This window comes from Prosopis cineraria, unplaced genomic scaffold (assembly GCF_029017545.1).
Source record: "Prosopis cineraria cultivar Desert tree isolate PC_DT_omini unplaced genomic scaffold, ASM2901754v1 PC5, whole genome shotgun sequence".
NCBI lineage: Eukaryota > Viridiplantae > Streptophyta > Magnoliopsida > Fabales > Fabaceae > Prosopis > Prosopis cineraria.
In genome coordinates this window covers 32,567,408-32,591,694 of record NW_026555336.1, presented here as the reverse complement: position 1 = coordinate 32,591,694, position 24,287 = coordinate 32,567,408, and the positions used below count along the sequence as shown (strand labels likewise).

At 35.0% G+C, this 24,287-nt stretch overlaps 4 protein-coding genes across 8 annotated transcripts; 3 read left to right on the top strand and 1 right to left on the bottom strand.

The window, feature by feature from the left end:
- Positions 1–744: 744 nt before the first annotated feature.
- On the top strand, positions 745–8,537 carry LOC129311410 (pre-mRNA-splicing factor ATP-dependent RNA helicase DEAH10). Of its 4 annotated transcripts, none has more exons than XM_054953711.1 (14): positions 745–1,029; positions 1,226–1,362; positions 1,574–1,620; positions 1,710–1,790; positions 1,942–2,158; positions 2,974–3,397; positions 3,677–3,880; positions 4,646–4,806; positions 5,285–5,470; positions 6,176–6,407; positions 6,684–6,883; positions 6,982–7,116; positions 7,345–7,574; positions 7,714–8,537. In XM_054953711.1, the coding sequence occupies exons 2-13, from the start codon at positions 1,256–1,258 to the stop codon at positions 7,526–7,528; spliced, it is 2,178 nt and encodes a 725-aa protein (XP_054809686.1). In that variant the 5' UTR covers positions 745–1,029; positions 1,226–1,255; the 3' UTR covers positions 7,529–7,574; positions 7,714–8,537. The 4 variants fall into 4 exon arrangements, with proteins under 4 accessions (XP_054809686.1, XP_054809687.1, XP_054809685.1 ...); XM_054953712.1 differs by having other exon boundaries at positions 1,216–1,362; positions 7,719–8,537; XM_054953710.1 differs by having other exon boundaries at positions 1,216–1,362.
- Positions 8,538–14,386: 5,849 nt separating this feature from the next.
- Positions 14,387–16,865, top strand: LOC129311666 (protein SPIRAL1-like 1). The gene is made up of 3 exons (XM_054954062.1): positions 14,387–14,511; positions 15,780–16,016; positions 16,602–16,865. The coding sequence occupies exons 2-3, from the start codon at positions 15,789–15,791 to the stop codon at positions 16,686–16,688; spliced, it is 315 nt and encodes a 104-aa protein (XP_054810037.1). The 5' UTR covers positions 14,387–14,511; positions 15,780–15,788; the 3' UTR covers positions 16,689–16,865.
- A 475-nt stretch (positions 16,866–17,340) lies between these two features.
- LOC129311734 (ubiquinone biosynthesis protein COQ4 homolog, mitochondrial) lies at positions 17,341–20,401 on the bottom strand. 2 transcript variants are annotated; one of them, XM_054954160.1, is made up of 4 exons: positions 20,244–20,397; positions 19,569–19,667; positions 18,951–19,176; positions 17,341–18,150 (listed from the first exon to the last, which is right to left on the bottom strand). In XM_054954160.1, the coding sequence occupies exons 3-4, from the start codon at positions 19,134–19,136 to the stop codon at positions 17,644–17,646; spliced, it is 693 nt and encodes a 230-aa protein (XP_054810135.1). In that variant the 5' UTR covers positions 19,137–19,176; positions 19,569–19,667; positions 20,244–20,397; the 3' UTR covers positions 17,341–17,643. The 2 variants fall into 2 exon arrangements, with proteins under 2 accessions (XP_054810135.1, XP_054810134.1); XM_054954159.1 differs by lacking the exon at positions 19,569–19,667 and having other exon boundaries at positions 20,244–20,401.
- Positions 20,402–23,027: 2,626 nt separating this feature from the next.
- On the top strand, positions 23,028–24,227 carry LOC129310832 (probable 6-phosphogluconolactonase 1). The gene is made up of 3 exons (XM_054952744.1): positions 23,028–23,173; positions 23,534–23,561; positions 23,658–24,227. Exons 1-3 carry the CDS (start codon positions 23,028–23,030, stop codon positions 24,147–24,149), a joined length of 666 nt encoding a protein of 221 aa, XP_054808719.1. The 3' UTR covers positions 24,150–24,227.
- Positions 24,228–24,287: the final 60 nt, after the last annotated feature.

The following is a 24,287-nucleotide window of genomic DNA, read 5'->3' as shown; positions in this document are numbered from 1 at the left end:
TTCCTTTAATGACCGAGTATAGCCTTTTTGTGGACTTTCCTAGTGCGCAATTGGGCTTGGTTAATGCGGTTATTGCTTCTTTGTCTTTCATAATTTCAATGTTTATAGAGTTTGGGCCTTCCCAATTAAATCATGGCCCAACTAGTTTTTTCTTGTTTCCCTTATCTGTGCTAAAAAGCATTTCCATATCTTCAGTCGGTTCTTCTTTGTGATCGCAAGACCGCTCTGTCCGATCATCATTCACCTCACTCTGTCTCGCCTTCTTAAACCTAGATAGGTCCTTCTTTCTCCACACCTTCCTGACAATGTTGCTGGCATGATTCATTGAGGGCTTATTTTGTTTACTCCTGGTATTGTACCTTTTATACTCGCCATCACTGACTTGCTCAAAAATAACAATTTTAAATAAGCCTATTGTTTATGTTTTGTTCTTGGGTTGGAATTCTGATTTTGGTTGCTATGATTTTAACTGTAATTTGTTTTTTCTTTTCTATATTATTTTTTCTGAGATAATTTTTATTTTATGAAAATATTTAGATGTTATTTTTTTTGAGTTTATTTTTATTGATGGAATATTAATGATAATTTAATTTTAATTTTGATTTGGGCGGTGGCTTTATTTCTTCAATATGGGTACGGAAGGGATATTATTGTTTATCCTACTATTAATCTACAATAATCCGACGGATTATCAATCATCAATCAATATTAATATCAATAATATCACATACAAATCTATTCCAACCAAGCTGGATGGAACAGCGGCTCCAGACTGAAAACACTATTCATCGGCTTTAGGAACAGTGACGGCTCTAGCCCTAGCTAGTCTGTTTGGTCAAAGCATGGTGGTCTGGCCTGTTTCCAGCCTCTCCCTCCCTTCCAAAATCCTCATCAAACTTTTCCTCTTCTCTGTTTTCTTTTCCTCCCTTCCCCGCTCCGGCAGCAGGATTCTGCAGCTGCTAGACACTGACCTTCATGAAAAAGTCAAGACAGTGGCGACTTCTTCATTCCCTTTGAAATCTCAGCTAGGTAACTCTTCATCGCCTTGTATCTCTTCTTCTCCTTTTTTTTTTTGGCTGATTGGCTGTTTGAAGTATTTTGGCTTGAAAATGGAGCTGCATTCTCTTTGTACTTTTTTTTTCATGCTAATATGTGATAAATGAACCACGTTTTAACTTTTATTTATTATCATGTTTCTGTTGATTGTCTGCTTAGCTCCTGACAGTTCGCTCAAGTTGTTCTGCTGTTTGGTGTGATGCCTTCCATGGCTCAAGGAGGATTCAGAAACTTTACCGGCAACCAGAAGCCTGGCAGTAAATTATCCAATGAAAATCAGAATCGTCAAACTGATTTCCCTTCCCGGTAAAATTTTCTATAAATATGAAATATTCAATCTTTCTTTTGAATCCAGCTGATAGATTAATCATGGCTGGAATTTCTATTCAGAGCCACTTGAGCTAAATGTTTGAATGTTGTGGCACTAGTTTCTATTGCAAGTGAGTCAAAATAGGTTTAGGGCTTTATTATATTGATTGCCTTGGTATTATCTGTAAATATACTTCTTGTTATGCAGGAGACAGAAGATTTTACAACAAAGGAAGTCACTTCCTATTGCTTCAGGTATTGGGTCGAGATTATTTTTGGTGCCTTTTACGTTCTCAATTATACTTTCTTGTAAACTTAACATTATCCTAACTGTTGCCATTTAGTTGAGAAAAGACTTGTTGAAGAGGTGCGAAAGAATGATATTTTGATAATCGTTGGTGAAACTGGAAGTGGAAAGACCACACGTAGGTTACATTTTTATCCTCGTAAATATTATGGTTATTTTTGTTATAAGCTTTGTGATTTTCCCATCTGTTTACTGGAATACAGAAGCTAGATAAAGATTATGTTTTTAGTGTGTTGCGATGATTACATGATTTGCTTTAAACTGTGTAGAGATCCCCCAATTCCTGTTTGATGCTGGATTTTGTCTTGATGGGAAAGTTATTGGGATAACTCAACCCCGGCGTGTTGCTGCTGTTACTGTAGCAAAACGGGTTTCTGAGGAATGCGGTGTTGAATTGGGCCAAAGGGTTGGTTACTCTATTAGATTTGATGATGCTACTTCAAGTTCAACAAGGATTAAATACATGACAGATGGGTTGCTTCTGAGGTAAAACCGTTGTATAACTTTAGATTTCATTTTACTTATTGATCCTTTTTTGGCTGTCTCTTTAGCCCTATGTCTCTTATTCTTATGAGGTCTTCCTCCACTAGCAGGTTTTTTCGGCAAACTTCATTTAGTTTGATGCAGATGGCAGGCTGGCCTATATTCCTAAGTTTCAATAGGACTCCTTACGAGCGTTGGTTCTATATACTATTATCTAAAAGTAATACTGTTGGGGTGTAATTTAACAGTTTGCTATCATACAATTTTCATTTTTATTTGGCTCTCCAAATATAAAAAAGGGGAATGGAGTTGACATGAGGGCATGGTTGTGATCTTTTTATCCTTTTCCATCAGATTGACAAATGAATGTCTCATTGATGAACATTTTTTTATAAGCTTTTAACTTTTCATTGGGTGTAAATTTATTAATGGTTTGATATCATACAATTTTCATTTTCATTTGGCTCTCCAGATATTTTTTTTTTGGGGGGGTGTTCAGGAGAGGGCATGGCAATGATCTTGCTATCCTTTTCCATTAGATTGACATATTAACCTAAAAACCAAATACTAAATATGCATTGATAAACATTTTTGATAAGCTTTTACTTTTCATGTCATATGTCTTAAGTTGATGAGATTGAAGAAGTGGTTTTTTTGAGGGGATAACCTTCCCGTTTAGCACTCTTGTTTAATAGTTTTTTAATATGGATACGTGGTTTAAATTAGTTGAACAAGCTTCATATCAAATATATTCTTTATCGTAGTATTAAAAGTAAATTTCATTGAGAATGCTGATATGCCTCTCGTTGTGCTTGCAGGGAATCCTTGTTGGATCCATTTCTTTCCAAGTATTCTGTTATAATTGTTGATGAAGCCCATGAGAGAACTGTACACACTGATGTCTTGATTGGCCTGCTTAAAAATGTGCAACATGCTCGTTCTGATATTCTTTCTGACGGTCAGAGCCTTAACTCTGAAAACAAGAATGTAAAGAGTGGCATGTCATTGGAGAAAGAAAATGGTGGTCAGCGTGGCAGTTTTCTTAGGAAGCACAATAACAGAAATTATGCTCCACTGAAGCTAATCATTATGTCTGCAAGCCTTGATGCGCGAGTGTTTTCTGAGTACTTTGGCGGTGCAAAAGCTGTTCATGTTCAAGGGAGGCAATTTCCTGTTGATATATTTTACACTCGCCATGCAGAGGCAGATTATTTAGATGCTTCCTTGATAACAATATTCCAGGTTATTGGTTCACTTGGTCTGCACTATTTAATTCCTTCTTTCCAGAAATTTTGGGTGATTAGGTGCTTTAATTCTTCATTTGCTATGTTCATTTTTGGTTTTCATTTACAGTTTGATCTCTCCTTATGATGTATAATTTTTTTAAGCCTTTTACTATGTTACATCAGTCATTCAAATTATTATGCTTAACATTGCATATATTTTAGACTCATTATGATGAGGACTTATAAATGAAGTTCTTGGTCTTGTTCCTTAAGTTCATGATCTTCGGTATTATAGATTCATTTGGAGGAGGGCCCTGGTGATATACTAGTATTTCTGACTGGGCAAGAAGAGATTGAATCTATTGAAAGGCTCATAAATGAGCGACTCAAGCAGTTACCTGAAGGCAGCCAGAAGCTTCTAACTGTGCCTATATTTGCAGCTCTTCCTTCTGAGCAGCAAATGCGAGTGTTTGCACCAGCTCCATCTGGATTTCGCAAGGTATTTTGGTGATCATCTTCATATTATAAATTAAATGCTGGTTCAATATATTTAGGGCATTTATAATATTTGTGTAATGCCTATTTCTGATATGCTAATTTTCTTTCCGGAAGTTCTTTGGGCACTTGTTCTGTATAATCATAATCCCTCCTTTTCTTTGTTGATTAATAGCAGAGTATCTTACTCTTAGCCTTAAGTACACAATATGTGTGGCATTTCTGTCACTTTCGACGTGACAGCCTTTGAAAATTGAAATCATTTTCACTTCTGTTTTGAGTTCTAACAATATCCTTTTTTCAACTTCTTTGCTACTGCTTTCATCATCGAATCACTTTGATTGTGTTTTGGTAGCTAACCTACCCAAATGCTCCTGTCAGTATTTCTCCATACTAAAGTGATAACTGTCATTCAATTGTTTTACTGTCGTGGAAGAGCTACAGCAACTGTTTCCATCTTTGCCATCACCTGCTATGTTTTATCCCTTTTCTTCATGACTGCTCCTTTTGGAGTTATGTCTTCTCTGCAAGCTGATATTATCAGTAGTAATAGGTGGATATACACAGCAATTTTTGCCAAATTTTTGCTTCATAACTTGAGTATCACCTATTTTGTGTTAGTTATCATATATTTTAATTTTTTAATTAACTTGAGATTTTTATCAATAAACAACATTACATTATTTGTTCTTAGAGCATACCGGTTTTTCTTCTGTAATTTTTTACCATATTGTAGTTCTTCATTTTTAACTCAGCTCTGTTCTTGAAGGTAATATTAGCAACTAATATTGCTGAAACATCAGTAACAATTCCTGGAATCAAGTATGTAGTAGATCCTGGATTTGTTAAAGCACGCACTTATGACCCTGGCAAAGGAATGGAATCTTTGGTTGTGGTACCTACATCCAAGTCCCAAGCTCTGCAAAGGAGGTGCGTTGCTACATTTATGCTTGGGAGCATTTGATATGGTTGACTGTTGCTGCAAGTGTTATTTTGTTTAGTTCAATGAATGGGCATCAAACAATTTTAGTAAAGTGAACTTTTGAATTCCAAGTAATACATGGTATTGTTTGGCGTGGTCTTTTGGGGTGTGAATGTAGCTTTAGTGTTTCAAAAGATATTTTGTTGTTTAATTTGGTCGTAAGCAGATACATGTCCAATTTTATTATTGCTTTCAGGTAAATTTAGAATAGGATTTTTGTATAATGTGTAACATTTTCTGCTCAGTTAACTTTTGAACACATTCATCATATTTAGTGGCTCATTTGGTCTCTTCCCATTTACATTAGTTTTATGTGAAACTTACTGTTAGCTTAGCTCACTCAGCTCAGCTCAATTGAAATGATGGATGAAGACGATATATTATTGATTGAGTGGATCAGAAGGATTATTGACTTCTTGGTATTAGTGGGCGTGCAGGGCGTGAGGGACCTGGAAAATGTTTTCGTCTCTATCCAGAAATTGAATTTGAGAAACTCGAGGACTCAACAAAGCCAGAGATTAAGCGATGCAACCTCTCCAATGTTATTTTGCAGCTTAAGGCTTTAGGTGTTGATGACATACTAGGGTTTGATTTCATTGAGAAACCTTCAAGGTGAAAACCACTTGAGAATTTTGGTTTGACTGCTTCCCTTTTGTATATTTGTGGATACTCTTATGCTTGCAAATTTTTTAATGAGTTTTTATCGCTTAACCTCATCAGGGTAAGATTGTAGGCTAAATCAGATTTGGTACAATATTGTGAAAGCCACACGGACATTTTTGTCATTACAGCATTACCTGCGGAGAACATTACAGTGATCAACATATGCTATAATTTGCAAAAGGATCCATTAATTGCTACTGTGGTTAATCTTCTTGTGGATTTGTTAATGGGTCATTTTTGCATAAATCACTACATTTTGGTCCTTCGTTATAATTCTCCCTTACATATGTAGTGCTGTCTCCAGTTTGGTTGTAAATTATTTGCCAAATTTGATACCCTTTTTTTTTTCTTTTCTGAAAGAGGCTTCTGGGTAATAGATCAGTTCCTTTAACTAGATCTGACAAGTGAATATATCTTAGTGAAATTAGTGATTATGTAAATGGTGGGTAAAAATATTGAAACTTATTTTGTTTCTTTTTAATACTCAACGGTCATATATCATGCTGCAGAACTGAATTAGTATTCTTGATAGATCTTCAATGATATTTGTGATTGTTGTTTCTTAAAGTCAGTTTTACAACCTCAACTTCTGGTTCAAAAAGTTTTTACAACCTGGACCATTAGTCAAAGCTCACGTCTCACATGTTTGAACAGGGCAGCTATCATCAAATCATTGGAGCAGCTATTCTTGTTAGGTGCTCTAACAGATGACTGTCAACTATCTGATCCAGTTGGAATTCAAATGGCTCGGCTTCCCTTGGACCCTATTTATTCTAAAGCTCTTATTTTAGCTAGTCAGTTTAACTGCTTGGAGGAGATGTTGATAACCGTTGCAATGCTTTCTGTGGAATCCATATTTTATGCTCCCCGTGATAAGTTAGAAGAGGTATAAAGATTGGTCGTGACACTACCTAATGTGTTGTGATCATTTTCTATCTGATGTTTGGATGAAAGTAATTTGAACATCACAATGAATCAGTGAATAATGTACTATTGTGCTAGCTTATTGATCACATAACCACAGTATTTGAAATTGTTGTGTGGGTTGTTCAAATACATGAAATTGATTATAGAAATCTTAGTCTGAAACTGTTTCCTTACTCCATATCTAACGCCTGCTGATTATTTTGGTTTATTGTTGTGCTTCTACCCTTTTGACCAGGCAAGAACTGCAATGAAATGCTTCTCAAGTCCAGAAGGAGACCACCTTACTTTGATTAATGTGTACCGGGCATCTAATGAGTTCCTAGAAAAGAGATTGATGGGAATGGGTAATGCCAAAAGTGAAAAGGCTCTGAGAAAGTGGTGTAAAGAAAACTTTATCAATAGCCGTTCTCTTAAGCATGCTCTTGACATTCACAAGTAGGGTCTATGATGTTTAGACCATATGTTTAATGACATTCTTTCTAGGATGCTACTGGCAATTATACATTCTCACATGTCGATCATGTTTTCTGCAGGCAAATTTCTGTGAATGTTGAACAAATGGGTTTGCATGTTGCTTCTTGTGGAGATGATACACTTCAATACCGCAGGTGCCTTGCTGCTTCCTTTTTCCTGAATGCAGCTGTAAAGCAGCCAGAGGGAACATACAGGTTAATTACATGTCTTAAATATCATTAGGCTGGCTCCTCATAGTGCCATTGTCATTTGTTGAGTGACAAGGTCAAACTCCATCCTTGGGAATGCCTTTAAGTTTTGAAATTCTTCAATCACATTTGACCTTTGCCTGAAATTTTTACCTGCTGTGATTTTGTCATGTATCGCTCTTGCTTTTGCTTCTGTAAAGATACTCTCTTACAGTAAGGCTATTTACATGACAGGGCCCTCGCAAGTGGTCAGGTGGTGCAGATCCACCCTTCTTCAGTATTATTTCAACAAAAGCCAGAGTGCATAATATTTAATGAACTGGTCCAAACAAATAACAAGTATATACGGAATGTAACCAGAATCGACTACCTATGGTTGACTGAGCTGGCTCCTCAATATTATGCTGTGCAGAGTTAAATTCTTGGTGTTGACATGGAACCGTTAAATTGCATTGCTGTTATTTGTATGTATTTCCCTGTCTTTTTTTTTCCCACACCGTCTTGGTATCACGCACTGAATTTGACAATTAACAACTATGTAATCCCCTATATAAGCTGTTAGTGTTTTTGTGAAAATGACTAACCATTGTAATATTTCTGCAGAGAAGGTGTAATTTAAATCCTTTGCTAGCGGTTGCATTTCCTCTGATTGTACGTTTGGATGGAACCCGCAGATGTACGATTGAAAAAGTATCACCCCCATTGATGTTGTTAATCCTCCCTTTGAAGCTGTCTCTTCTTGTCTGGTAGATGCATAGAACATATAAAGCTGGCCCAAAGCAGCTTCATTTGGAAAAGGATAACCTCCATTGATGTTGTTATGCCCTTCAAAGAAGAATCTGTTTCTTTGAAAGATGGAAAGGGCGAAAGATGGAAGGGGCGTATAAAGCAAGGCTGAGAGAGCACCATAACCATATATCATGAGTTAGTTTTTTCATGGTGTTATTATTTATGAGAATTTAATGTCCTCGTTTTTATTTATGACGCGTCTAGTTTGTGAAGCTAACCCTTGAAGTGACTGGTCCGAGTGGCTGCACATCTCCTTTTGAGCGTCATATCCATAGTCTTTAGCATCTTTTAGCTTGCCGCAAGGCAGGGATGAACCCAGAAATGATCGTGTTGGAGGGGAGGGAGGACTAGAACTTTATCTAAAATTTCGGTTGCAAAAATTGATTTCAATATGTTTTACAGATTTTCCTATTTATAAAGGATGGTTTAGATTATTGGGGGGCAATGGCCCCCACATGCCCCGCCTTGGATTTGTCAATGCTGCAAGGATACTGCTGGATTTGGTATCTAGCAACATAGAAGAAGATAGTGCAGGGGAATTTTGTTAGGTCATGAAATGATAATTTTACCTTTTGGTGTACACGAACAGTAAAGATCATGTAACTGGTTTATATTTAATCAGATTATGGCTTGGAGAATCTCCTCTTTTCCTTTCGAGTTTTTTTGTACGTTCAAACAACAGGTTTTCTCATTCTTAGTTTTTTTCTTGAGTTTCTAATTAAACCAATAAATTGTCAGAATGCATGTTCATGATGGAATCATTAGCATAAATTGCATTGTGTGCGCGTGCGTGCGTGGAATATTCTGCACTCAGTCTTTGGTGTTTCAATGAGTATTTGGCGGGTTACGTTCGACCAGGTCAGGTCTATGCCCTTGTCTATCAAAATTTATAGTTTGCGGCTAATGTATTGCTGATTCATGAATGCAATTGAACTGGTGATTTCTTCTACATTGATCGCCTCGGACGTGAACAAGCCTCTATTTATATATTGAAGGAGAAGGTTGGACAGCAATTGGGTAGTGGATGTGGAACCTTGTGGGTGACATTACCAATAAAATTATAAATTTAATTTACACAAATGGTAAAAAGGTAGGCGTGCAGTAATAAACTTTAGATAAAATAATTTATTAGCTTGTATTTTTAATTTATAGGAAGTAATCAATCATAGAATAGAATAAAAATTTTATTTGTATTTTTAATATGTGCGGATGTAATAATTTATAAAAAAAATAACAAGTTATTACTAGGATAAGAACTTCTAATGCATGGGTAAATGGGATAATAAATTTTGAAACAAAATATGTTGTTTAACTTTTTAATATGGACGTAATAACTTATAAAAAATAACAAGTTATTGTATGTATTTTAGATCATCTTTATTTTTTTATAATAAAAAATATCATTTTTCATTGTATGAGCATATTTTGAATTAGAAGGTAGACACTGATGACTTGAGGTTGAAAGCAAACACTAATAATCTGAGATTATAAGTGAAATTAAACTCATGAGTTTCCACTTACAAGGAATTGTACGGGTAAAAGATGTTGGAATAAATTTTTTTTAAATCCTTTTAATATGGACATTGATAGTGCATTCTAAAATAAAACTAATTTATATTTTTATATGCATGTATAATAAATTTTAGATTAGAAGATATTGCTTAGATTTTAATTTATGCGAAAATAACCATCATGAAATAACAAATTTTTCTATATAAATTTTACATGGCTTGATAACAACTTATAAAATAGTTTATGCTAAATAAAATAAGTTATGGAATAAACTAAATTATTTATATTTGAATATAATCGAGGATAACAAATTGTAAAATCAAACAATTTTTTTTACTTTTAAAAACATGCATGGAAAATAAAAAGTAATTATTTATACTTTGATTTATTTTTGTTCAGAAAATAAAAAATATAGTTATTTATACTTTTATTATTATAATTATTTATTTGCAATTATTTATATAATTATATTTTACATCTTCTAAACACTATTATTTATTATAAATTTATCAAATTAATATTTATGTAATGTTTAAATTTTATTAATTTTTAATATCTCCATACATCATGATCTCACAAGAGTAAGATCTAATCATATATTTTTTCTTTTTTTTCCCATTATATCCAATAAAAAAATCTAATTATCTAATATATAAAGTTATGAATTTTCATCCACAAGAAAAATTTCTTGTGGATTTTGGTGAAGAACATTGCAATTTTTTTTTAATACAAGGCCATAGAGATCCGTACAAAATTAGGTCAAGTCAAGTTGTATAAGAGAGCGACATTTTGGCCGAGGGTTGTCAAAAATCAAGATGTTGTTATTGTCGATCGACACTTGACAGGTAAGCTAGTCCGCATACTTGTTGGCTTCTCTAAACACATGGCTGAATTTGATGATCCAATCCTTTATGGTTGAGGTCTTTGATTTTCATTATAGTTTCATTGAAGGGATGGTCCGGGTTGTGATAATATTGAATAAGTGACAAAGCTTTAAAGGAGTTGGAGTAAACATTAACATAGGTGAATTTGTACCCCTAACAAAGAGAAAGGCTTTTAAGGATGGCCAAGAGCTCAGTGGCAATATTGGGAAGATAACCAAGGTGTTTAGTAAAAACCTTTTATCTAGTTTCCTTGGTCATCTTAGATAAGGCCACCACAGGTTGCAGCTTTATTGGTGTGGGCAGAACCATTAACATCCAAACTTACCCAATGTCTTTATCAAGAATATATTCTTCAGAATATAGATAAGAGTAGTGGTCTTTTCAAATGTTCCAACATATGTGAGCAAATAGTTTTTTTCCAAGGGGTTCCTCTAGTATTCAGGCCTCCAACATTATTGTTTACATTTTAGAGTATCCAATCCTACAAAGAAAGGAAAAAGAAAGTGTCAAGTTTACAAGACTTTACTAATTTTATCTAAAATTGCCTTGATTTAGTACAATCTTGTAAGATGTGTATGGAAGAGTCAGGGGAGTTGCAATTAAAGGGACAATTTCTTATGGCAAGATTTGTGTTTCCCGAATTGACAAATTTGGCATGGAGACGATCCGAAGTGACTTTTTAGAGGAAGAACTTGATTTTTTTCATACGTAAGCCATTTCTAGATTATAGACCAAAATTTGGAATTGGTGTTTCTCTCACAGTTCTCAATGGCTTTATAAGTAGATTTGATAGAGAAATTGCCATAAGAAGAAGGTCTCCAAACAAGTATATTATTTTCTCCATGAGGGTTGGGAGGTTGAACTAATAAAATAGAGTTGATCACATCCGGTTGGATGTAGCGATTAATTTTTTCAATATTCTAGCCCTTTATAATAGAGCAAAAATTAGAGACTCAAGCATGAAAGATGGCCTCTGCTTTAAGAGAAACATAAGTAACAAGAGGCTTCAGCAGAGGTGACCATCTATCGTACCAGAAGGATATTTTATCTTCTTTACTGACTTTCCAGCCAACATACGATATAAAGGTATCCTATACTTTGCAAATATTTTTCCAAGTATAAGAGGAGGAACTCATTTTGTTGATCATCGAGATATTAGGTTTGTTGTATTTATATTTGTCACGAAGGATTTGAACCCAAAAACAGTTAGGCTTAGTAATAATGCCCTAATAGAGTTTCATAATAAAAGCAATGTTTTGACTTTTAATTTTCTTGAAACCAGGACCACCATTCTTTTTATCCATAGTAACACTGTCTTAAGAGATAAGGTGAGGTTTTGTTATACCATCAAAGGAGTCCTAAAGAAAGCTTTAAGAACTTTTATCTAATTCAGAAATGATGCTGTCAAGGAGGAGCATAGTTTGCATAATATAACTAGGAAGAGAAGAAAGCACAAACTTTATGAGAACATATTTTCCAGCAATGTTGAGATAGCAGCTTTTCTACGAGGATAAACGAGACTTAGTCTTATCAAGAAGAGGAGCAAAGGTTAAGTTAGAAGCTCTTTCATGCAGAATAGAAATCTTAAGGTATTTGCTAAGATTTCCCGTAAGAGGGATGCCCAAATCATTGCTGAGTTGTAATGCTCTAATAATGTTGACATTTTTAGAGCAATAGAGTTCAGATTTCATATTGTTGATTTTTTGTCCTGAAGCATTGCAAAATTCATGAAGGCATTTTTGTATGATTCCAACTTGAAGAAGGGATGCATTTGCGAAAAGCAATAAGTCATCAGCAAAAAAGAGATGGAAAATAGGTAGACCATTAGTAGTTAGATTAATAGGTTTCCAATCACATTTATGATTTATTTATACTACTAAAAATGTAATGACTTAATTGTTTAATATAAAGGACAAAGAGATAAGGAGAGAGGGGATCTCCTTGTCTGATGCCTTGAGTAGGCCTGAACTTATGTGATGGTTCTCCATTCTAAATGACTCTTAAACTCACAGTTGAGATAGCTGTCATGATGATTTTCCTGAAGTGGCTATTTATTCCAATAGTATGGAGTGTATCATCGATGAAATCCTAAGAGAGTCTATTAAAAGCTTTTTCAAGATCTAGTTTGAGAGCCATGAATCCTCTTTTTCCAATTTTAGTTCTCATGGAATGAACAACTTCTTGAGTTATAATAATATTATCACTGCTTTGTATCCCTTGAATGAAACTACATTGGTTGTCCCCAATAAGGTGATTCATACACACTTTAAGATGAATAGAAATGATCTTAGTGATAATTTTATAGCTTACATTACATGGAGATATCGGGCAAAAATCCTTCATGCAATTAGGGTGATCCAATTTTGGGATAAGATTAATAAAGGAGTCATTAACCTCAGCGATTGATTTTAGATCCCTAAAAGCCTTCCTAATCAATTTGAAGACGCTTTCCTTTAGATCATCCCGGTGGGAATGTATGAAGTTGGCATTAAGACCATCAAGATCGAGTGCTTTAAAAGCTCCAATGTCAAAAATGGCGATTTTGATTTCTTAGTAACATTCCCGATGGAAGGAAAGAACTGGGTGTAGGACAAAGAAGGGAAAGTTCTTTCAGTGATAACCTTGGGTTTCTTTTGGTTATCTTCTTTGATAATATTTTCAAAGTAAGAGATAGCCAAGTTTTTGAGAGAGTTTTGCTCATTGATCCAATTGCCATTCTCATCTTTGAGAGATAAGATTTGATTTCTTTTTCTTCAGATGATAGTAGAGGCATGGAAAAATTTTGTGTTCTGATCTCCCCAATTCAACCATTTATATTTTGATTTTTGATACCAGATCAATTCTTTTTGTAGAAGCACCTTATTGTAATCCTTCCAGAGAGATTTTTTAAGTTTTTTGAGGAAATATTTATCTTTGAAATTTCCATTTCAGTCTATCCCTTCTAGTCTTTTCAAAATTCTCTTTTTTTGTAATGATACTACCAATATTATCTTTGTTCCATTTGAATGCCAAATTTGCAAACCTGGAGGTCTCATCCGTCTAATCATTACCATGCCAATTTTCATGAAAACATGAGATGACAGATACAAAGTTCATGAGCAAAGTAAAGAACTCTTGAAAATTTTCTTGTGGAGGAAAGTGCAAATATTTGTAAACTTCCATAAAAATAAGGAAGATATATGAAAAATAAGCAAGAACATTTATCAAATAAGAAAGACTACCAATTTTTTAAAAAAAAAACTCTCACAAATTTTCATGTGGAGGAAAGGGTAGAACTTTGCACATTTATTTAATTTTATTTTGTACGACCTTGGTCTTTTTACAAATTTAAGGTCCTTAAGGACAAATATTTTTGTTATTTTGTTATCAATAGCTAGGGCTGCACAAAAGACTGGACGGCACTGGACTTCACCCTAACCCGAAGTCCGGTCTCTTTCATGAAAAAGACTGGGTTAGGCAACCCGTAGTCCAGTCTTGTCCAGTAATAACCCGAAGATTAACAGGACCGGACTTGGTCCATAGGACTGGGAGACTGGTCCTGTCAGTCCAGTATTCACTTAGCTTTTTTTCCCTCTTTTTATTCTATGAGAGGCAATAATCCATTCCAACATAATAAACTCAATTAAGATAGTAAAAATACTTATAATAATAATAAATCCATAATAATTTCTAACAATAAGAAAAAAAATATTTTTGTTATAGTCTAAATTATTTAAATTTATAAACTTTAATAAAAACAGTACTCAAAAAATTCAACAACACTATATTACAATAACAATTTAGAAACAAACTTAATAAATCTTTATGCAATCATCTCCTTAGCATCAATTACACTTTAAACATTTGTCAAAAATAAATTAATTATAATTATAATAAAAAAAATTAATAGGACTGGACTGGACCAAGTGGTCCGGATGCCTGGTCTCTTGTCCAGTCCAACCCGAAAAAATAGTCTGGTCTTTTTAGTCCTTTTGGTCCTGAAGGACCAGTGACTATACAGACCGAACAAGACTGAGACCATCTCGAATTGGACTGGATCAGACAGGACTGGATACTTTTGCACAGCCCTATCAATAGCCATTTCCCAAAATTCATTTGTGATTGTGTCAAGCCATCTCGTATAAAAGGGCACGCACTTCACTACTGCGCCACCTCACTGCCCACTGCGGTTTCGATTCACCCTCTTTCATACAGCGTCTCTTTCCCTCTAGATTTGGTAACGTCTTCACTCTAGCTCTTTGATTCTTTTCCTCTGAATTAGGGTTTCAATCTCATTGTCGTCTGTGATCTCGTTACTGTTGTTCAATATAAGCTTCTTCATCATTATCTTTCTGTTTGTTTGGATTTTGAAGCAAGTTTCATTGTGCCGATGACTTATAAAGTGCTTTCGCGTACTGTTTTCCGGATCGCGAACCTTTATGGTTCAGATTTGTGGGTTTTTATCTTGTTTTTGAATTTTTTGCTGTTGTGGTAGCACTGTAATGCCTGCCTGCCTTTCCAAGGCCTTTTACTTGATCTTCGACTATTGTGTCTCAAGGATCTTGGACTTGTTTTTGTGAATATCCTTTGAATTTGTACAGCGAGACACTTTGTGCTGAGTGTGTCGTTGTGGCGTTGAAATGATTGTTATGCAGCCAGTTGTATTTATGCTACCAGTTTTCTGAGGGGTGTCAAGTGCCAACTCTCTTGTATGTTTATGCTCGTACGATGTGTGATAAGCTCAGTGGCTTTGTGTTATCGAGTCGTTGAGTTACAGAAGTTTTGCTTCATATTAATGAAAGGAAATAGCAGTAAGTATAAAATGAGTACGGAAAAAGGATAGGATCAAGTAATCAGTTCCATCATAGGTCTTGCCTGTGGTTGAAAGGTTGTGAGGGAAAGTAGGATGGAAAAACTTTCATTGGTAGTCATTGTCTTCAGATTTCATATCCATGAAAAAGATGCAGTACGAAAAAGTAACAGAGAGGGGATTAGGATGAGGAAGGTGAAGAGTGGAGACTTCTCTTATTTTATTTAATTTTATTTTGATAAACTAGACTTCTCTTATTTTTCTGTGGTGATGTGATGAATAACTTTTAAAATGAACATCGGACTACCTATCCCATTTTAAAGTTATGTGCCTTATGCTTAAAGTTCTTATATTGCAGTTACTAAAAAAAATTGTATTTCCTTAATATTTGTAAAGGGAGTATGAAGACGAATCATTCAGTTGGTAAAATCCTTTAAGCTCTTCCTGTTTGACCCCCCAAATATTAGGGACCAAATACAATCGGACCTTAAAAATTTTCTCTCCTCTTGATTTTAGGCTGAACATGGAATTAAGATTACTTGTGGGACTGTTAAGATATCCTCGTTCCAATCTTGACAGTGATTGTTGCCTCCATGAAATGATATTATGATTCTCTTGTTCTTCTCTAACAGTTTATTTTACCTTGTCAATTTGCATCAAGACAGATATTTGATTTACTTTTTTTATAAAAACAGTTGAAGAGCATGGGTCGTGGAGTTAGCAGTGGTGGTGGACAGAGTTCCTTGGGCTATCTTTTTGGTAGTGGAGAGGCTCCAAAACCAGCAGAAACTAATGCCCCAGCTGAAGAACAGGTTGTAAATAGCGAGCCTCCTTCAAAGAAACCTGCTCCTCCAGTAGATGTGAATAGGCAGGCTCCTGCTGGTATCCATAGCAATAAAGCAGATGGCCAGAACACTGGCGACTTCATTACGGTATTGTGTTTGCCTGTTCCATCTATTTGCTTCTTAATTTGATAATTTATGGTCAAAAGGGTTTAACGTGATGAGCATCTAATCAAAATACTACGTGATCTATGGCTAGTATAATTCAAACTTTCATGTGTATGTTTAGCTTCTCTTCATTGTTTTGTATGGTTTATTTACTCATATCGAATTTTCCATAGTGGAGTCGTGTTGAAAATGTTCCCTGTTGTTGGTGAAATTTGATCTGAATTAGTCAGTATTGCAATCTCAGTCTGGTTAGATACTTCGATTTACTAAACTATTTGACTTCAGTTCAATTCAAGTGATGTTCTCATGTTCGATGGGTTCCCATACCATCATTTATAGTTCAAGATACCTGAGAAGAGACCTCTTGCACCTGCAAATGAAATGATAATTTTTCAATCAGATGGAATAAACGAAATGCATTTGATGCAATACTTGTTTTGGAGTGACATATCTAATTTAATTGAGATGTTGTATCTGGCTATCTGCATATCTTGTAAGATGCATGCCTAGATTGTTTTCCACAAATATAGTTCTGATTGTTATTGTTCTTTGTTATTTATGCTGCAGGACCGACCCTCAACTAAGGTCCATTCTGCCCCTGGTGGTGGCTCATCACTGGGTTATCTCTTTGGCGGACCTAGTGACGGAAAATAAGCTGTTTCTGAAAATATAAACCCTGAAAACATGAGGAAGATATGGTGTAATATAGATTATGGTTGTTTTGGATGAGTCAGTTGCATTGTTCTAAAAGCACAAAACATCTACATAATTGTGCTTGTCAATGGATGTTTCAATTTTCAAATGCATATCTTGCTTTACTTCTGTGCTTAACGAGTTCTTGAGATTTTTTCTCTTTGCTCTTTTGGTAGCTTTTAAGATTAGTTTTAGTCCCTCAATTTTCTTCTGCCCATGTGCAATGGTCCTGACATTGGAACATAACATTGAAATATTTTATATCACATGATCCTTTTCAAAATTGGAATTATTTTTCTTCCAAATTGTTTGGTAAATAGAAATTTTTTTTAAAGGAAACGAGAGATACATTAGTTTTATTTAAAAGTACTTTTTATATTTTTTTGTACACCAAATGTGCTGTTGGTTGAAAAGATCTATACGGTTATCTTCCTCTCTATTCATTTCCAGGGTGTAAATTCTCATCTCAGGTCTCTTTGGATAATAAAAGATTATCACTTTAGATTTGGTTACAAGTATGATATGATACCCGAAGCGTCTTTTGAACTGAATTAGTAAAATACCCAAAAAAAAAAAAAAAAAAAAAAAACCAAAACCAAACAAGGCAAACATCTAAGCCTGGCCATCAAGCAAGCTATTGTGGCGGTATTCATACAAAGTTTTCCAACTCTGAAGTAGTAACTATACATTGATCCCTGCGCTTATATTCAGGCCCAAGAGGCCAAGATCCATGACCATAAAATGTCAAACGGAAGATCTAGATCCCTATTACATCAAGGCAGCTTATACTCCCCAGGGTCCTGTCTATTTATTCAAGAAAAATTCTCTTGTATATCAGTCTCCAATACATTGCAAAGAAGAAAAGAACCTATAAGATAATCATCCACACCCACTAAACATGATACAAATCACTAGGTCAAAAAAATTGTGGTTTAGGGCCAGGAGGAGCAGGAACAATCACCCATTTTCTGCGGACATCTTCCAGATCTTCTTCGAAGTGCTGCTCATAATACACACACATAAGGTCAGTGCATTGCATGCCGGCTCGAATGGCCCACGGGAAGTAGTGCTGATAAAACAATTTTCTCTGCCTTTCGCTGAACCTTGCCGTGCCCCCCACCACAGACAGCAGACACATGGGAAGGTGCATCTGCTCAAATTCAATCACCTTCAGTGCTGACTCTCCGATCAAGTTAGTTGGGAGGCCAAACAGGGTATGCCAGAAATCATGAACTTCACGAGCCCGCATGGCTACGTAGGCTAGTTCATCTGTCTCCATGAACCGCACTGGAGGTCTATCGTCTGGTGAAAAATTCCTGGATCCCATGAATCTAGCATAGGCAGCACCAAATGTGTTCTCTGGTAGGTCCCAAGCATGTCCAACTTTAGCAGATATCACACGTGGACGCTCTAATAATACTGCCTGCCAAATACAAGAGAAAATGGATTGGTTTTGGCTGTGACATCTGATTAAAAATTTAAAATACCCAAATAGGGTTTAATGAACTTCAGTCCCCACATTGATACACAAATCATATAGATAAGAAGATACAGTTTGCAACCAAGAAAGTAATAAAATAGTGATTTTACTCTGGGAACTTTACGTGATTTCAGATTTTGTTTTATAAGAGGATAAATACAACCAACTTGCAGAACACAACACTCCAAGATGCTATGACGAAAAACATTACTCAATTAAGACCGTAACATCCATTCCCTTCAAAATACATCCATCCAAATCAGAGTAATTCCATAATAGTCTAAAAGGACTTTTTAGGAAAAGAACTGAACCAATAACCAGCCTAAGATAAAGTTTGCCGTTTTGACAGTTTAAACACCCGGTAATATGCCAGAATATTTCAAAAGGAATTACTACATTGTTATATTAATTTCAATATTATTCAAGATGATATTTCTATTGCACTGTTGTGATGCATGCAGGGTTACAACCATTAACAGGCCAACTTGTCCCTTTTTCTAATAAGGAAAAAATTACCATCGAAGTTTGTCCATAAAGAGTTGAATAAAGGATACTCAACAAAACAATCATTTAAGACATGCACTTTTGCCATGTCAAAACAGTAGGAAAATCATAAGTACACTAGCAGTTAGAATTCAGAATCAAATAGAGGAAGTCCTTCATTCTATGATAAATAAGTTTACAGACAAAACATAACAAGAATATCCTCGAAATTGAATGACAAGATACAACTATCGGCTTACCCTGCCTTCTGGACTCTGCTTCATCCTTTCAAGAACTCTCTCATAAGCAGGCTTTCCTGTTGTCTCTCCAAGAGCTGCAATTAAATCTGCTCTTCGTGGGTCTAGCAATGCACCAACTGCTGAACCAAGTGCAACAGCTGCCTGCTGCCACCCCTTTAGTGGGATTCGAGCAACTTCTATCATCATGACTATCCTCTTAGTCTCAGCCCCCAAAAATTAAGAAAGTCTGGAAAAAAATACAAAAATAAACTATCAATTTTATATCCCCTTCTTATTCAGAACACACAACACACAAACACAAATTCTTTTCCTATTAAACAGTATATCTTAACTGAAAACGGCTTTCATATTTTGCCAAGTAGCAATATAAACGTTAACTGGCAACAAGCATATAAAACAACATCTGAATACTCTCATCTACGCTGTCACTTTTAGGCAGAGAATGCTTTTAGCCAGAAAACACCATTCTTGAAAATTGATTATCAGCTTATTCTCATTCAGCGCAGCAATGGGAAGTATTTTCTTTCGTTTAAGATTTCCCAATACTACTTTGGTTTCTAGAGAGTAACAAATTTAACATATTGCACACAATGACTAATATTGAATCCTATAGATCACCTTTCATTTATAAATTTACAAAGTTGCACTTTGCATCTGCCTCTCTGTGGCCCTCAAAACACAACAGCTAGCCAAGCAGAGCTAGGATGTTCGACTCATCTGTGACAAAAAAGAATAAAAATAAATAAATAAATAACGTTTCTCCTTGACTTGCTGCTCAATCATCAGCGGACCTAGTACCACACTCAGTGGGGGCTCTTTGAAATATGCATAGTTAATATAATACCTTTTTAATTTTTGTTACAGATACTTTGACACAACTGGAGCCAAGCCATTTACAAGATCATACATCACAAAGACCTTAAGAATTTTCCAAAATTGATGATAATATTAAAAGAATAATTAACAGAATGCCAACACAAAACAAATTTAACAGTACAAAACACACAATCCAAATCGCACGAGTCACTAGTAATCAAAATGAAGAGGGAAGAAGTATAATAGCCAATTACACACCATTCAAAGCAAAAACTAGTACAGAAAAAAAAAAAAACCTCAATATGTGAATATTCCCAAATTCAAAAGCGTCAATATTCAACGATTACACGACCAGTTTCAAAGCCAAATAAAAATGAAAAATTTAAAACAAAGCAAGAACAACCACGCAGGGAACAGATAACGCGGGGAACAAATTCAAATCTAGATTCAAAGCCAGATTGAACAAACCAGTCTCACCTGATTTTGGGAGTAGAAAAAGCCCTAGGCTTCGAACCTTCTTCACCGCTTGCCCGAGAACAACCGCGCCGGGCTGACAACAGTGGACGGCGTCGGACGGAGTGTGGAATGCTTGTTCGTCCTCACAACAATGGGCTTTGTAGTTTCGTTGGGGTTGTAATTAATTTTAGGAAGAATTTGGTGTGGGTGGAAAATTAATTATTCAAATGGCAAAATTAATTATTCCAAATAATGACGCTTGTTTTATTAATTGATACTTATAAATTTTTTGATAATCAATTTACACTTATAAATTTATAATAAACTCTTATATATCAAATAATGTTGAAAAAATTAATATCAAATAAGATTTTTACCAGAATTTTTTTAAAATTCTTAAATATCATATCATGATTTACAATGTAGTTTTAGGATAGCATTACTAACTCCTAGGATTATTGGAAGTTTTTTTAATATATATACATATATATAGTGATATTACAATCTCTTCGTTTCATTATTTCTATGATGCAACTCAAAATTATGTGAAATAATAAGTTAATAAGTTAATTAACATAGTTTTAGAAGGTTGGAGGAGCACAAGAAAGCTTCTTCTTTTTTCCCTTTTTCTTGAGGCAATCTTTCCGAAAGGCGAGGTTGAAGTTGAGCACTTTTTTTTTTTTTTGTGAGAATTCAAACATGTATGAGATTAACCTTCCATTAGACAAAAGAAAGTTGGAACACAAGAAAGCTTTAATTAAATGTCTAAATGATGAAGTTTATTGGAATTACATATAAATTTTGATGAAATGATTTCTTGATTCATTTATGATGAATGGTGTCTGGAAGTTAGACGTATCTATCCAATTTCTTTTTTGTTTTTTTTTAATACGGTGTCATCATTTACTTGCATTAAGAGTGTGAATTCATTTATTGCCCATTGAAGATATGCTAAGCTTATTCTTGCAGGACACAAATACCAATTTACAAATTTGTCCACATTTAAATCTGAAAAAGCGACCTTCGTTTAGAATGAAAAAAAAAAAAAAAGGAATGAGAGAAAATTAGGAGAAAACAGTTAAAGAAAAAAACATTTTCCCTCCCTAACACAATCTTTTCTTAGTCTTCTCCCTCTATATCAGGAAATTAGGAGAAAACCGGAGTGAAAATATGTTTTTTATTTAGTTCTCTTTTAATTTTTCCTCCTCCATATTTTTTGCTCACCCCAAACAAATCCGTAAGTGATTAAATTTCTATTTTTAATCTGTCCTAGTTTCACGTATTAGCAAAATAACAATATACTATAATGACTGCACATGCTTCCTTTGCCATGCATTGATGATTGAGCATAAATGACAAATTACAATACCTGCACTCATAAATTCCCCAGACTTGTCATATTTTCTTTTACTTGTGAACAAATATGATTTTTTTTATAAAAAAATTTACCACTAATCCAATACTTTCTTATAAAAAAAGGAGAACCGGAACACATATATAAAAACATGTCAACATCAAATTTAAACAAGGAACCTCTTCCAAACGAGGAGGTAGTACTACCACTAGAATAGCTTGCCATTGACAAGTACGTGACTTTGTTTAATTTGGTAAAAGTTTCTCTCAGATATTTTCAGTCAGAGACATCAATTCAAAATAGTCCCGACAACTTATTGTTCCATTTCGTGTCATAAGTTTCCAGCAGGTAGTATTCTTCTTGTCTATAGCATTTATCTTTTTTATGCTTATATGCGTGTGTGTATGTATATAAACATACATACTCATCTTCTAGCTTCGTCAATCACCCCTCCTCTTTTCTCTTTGTGAGCATTTCTATTTCTCCCTTCCTATCGTTCGCTTCTTGTGATTCTCAGGAGACTATCAGTTTATCACTAACCTTCAAACTATATCATTTTCATGTTTATGCTTATTGATTCTCATGAGACATGGTTTTGTGCTGTCAAACTTCTTATATCGCGAAGTATGAACTTGTGTCAAGACTTAGAGGCCATTTTGTGGCATCAGTTGGGTTATATAGATAAAAGAATCATTATACCCTTTTATTGAATTGCCTTCTCATGCAACACACACGCTTACCTAAAATTGAACTCTGGGTCTCTCAGCTTGTAGATTATTGGGTTAGATTGACATTTAATTCACATAGTTCATGGATAGAGTATGATCTATATTCAAATGTCCTTTCGTGTAGTTTTTGAGTCTAGAAAAGGCAAAGTTACTTCCTTACTGTTAGAATTACATCTGTATATGGAATTCCATGCTTCATAAGTTGTATCTGAATTTCTTGAGTTGTTTTAAAGCTTTCTTTGGTTATTTCATCCGTGTCTAATATGTTTTTAAAAGACAGAGGTATTGTATTTGTTCAAAGCATGCGCTCTTTGTGATGGTCATTTAGATAGAGGAAAGGTAAGGATTCGTGAGAGTTTGGAAGAGCACTGATTTGGCAGAATATATTGCTGAAATATCAGAAGCATCTGTGAAGGAAAGGGGAGTTTTTGCTATCGCTTTATCCGGTGGCCCTCTCATTGGACTAGTCAGGTATTCTTGGTGGCTTACTTCTTTTTTTTTTTTTTTTTTTCACGTAATGTTTTCGGATTCAAATCCTCTAAAATGCTCTTCACCTACAGTATAGAAAAAGAGAGATAGACACAGAAGTGAGCACTATTTCTGTAAAATACAGGCTGTCAGAATTGTACATTTATCTCTATCTTTCACTTCAAGTGAAGTGCACTTTCTTTGGTGGATCCAAGTTCGATGTTTCTTTGCATGTGTTAGTGATTTAACACTATGATGGCAAACAGCAAACTTCCTGAAGCTCCTTGTAGCAAGATAGTAGATTGGTCCAAGTGGTATGTCTTCTGGGCTGATCAGCTTCTTGTGGGAAAAAACCATGCAGATAGAAATTATAAGCTTGCAAAAGATTGCCTTTTGTCAAGGTTGTACTCTCCAAGTATATCTTTGCTCCTTCTTTTCATACAATTACAAAGAATGTTTTGACTCTCAGAATTAGTTATAAACATATCAACCTAGTTTTCGATTAGCATTAAAGTTACATTTATCAAGGATTCAATGTTGATGACATTCAGATTAAATTTTGCTTCACTTTGTCAGTCTTATATGAATGTTCATTTACTTCTTCACTCAGACATCCATAAACAATTCATGACCCCCTTAATTTGGATGAAGAGAAAAATAAGGAGGAAAAAATACTAGGAGGGAAAACAGTCAAAAATAGGACGTGTGTGTTATTTTTGACAATCTTTTTTAGTATTCTCTTTGCTCCATTTTCCTTTCAGTTTCCCTCCATCCAAACTAAGTAGCAATGTGAGGCAGAGGGCAGAGGCTGTTATATAACTACATTGCACTTTATAACTAGATATTCATTTATTTTCTCTCATCATTTCCTAGCAATATTAGCAGGTACCAATAATCCCTAGTCACGTGCATTCCATAAATGATTCAGTCTCAGCAGAAAAGGCTGCTGATGAGTATGAGTTTCTAATCAGACAGTCAGTAAAAAATCGCACAGTCAAAGTTTGTGACACTGGTGACTGCCCCAGTTTCGATTTCATCCTTCTAGGATTGGGTGTGGATGGCCATGTTGCTTCTCTATTTCCCAATCAGTCAGCAATGAATGAGAGGGAAGAACGGGTGACTTTCACTACTGAATTTCCTAAATCTCCACATGAGAGAATCACATTCACGTTGCCCGTTATCAATTCTGCATCAAACGTAGCAGTGGTTGCCACAGGTGATAGTAAAGCAGATGCTGTACATTTGGCAGCCGATAATGTGGGGCCAGAGTTCCCCATAGTACCGGCGAGGATGATCCGGCCAGTGAACGGTAAGTTGGTTTGGCTTTTGGATGAGCCAGCCGCATCAAAACTTAAACCTTCCCTGATGTCCTATTAGCATGAACTCTCTCAAATTGATGTATGCTGTTACTAGATGTATATGTTGACTCTCATCGATCCAAACTACTTTAATTTCCCTTGGATTTGAGTTCAACATTTAAATTTTTCCTTGCTCTCTCATGGGGAGGTTGCTTTG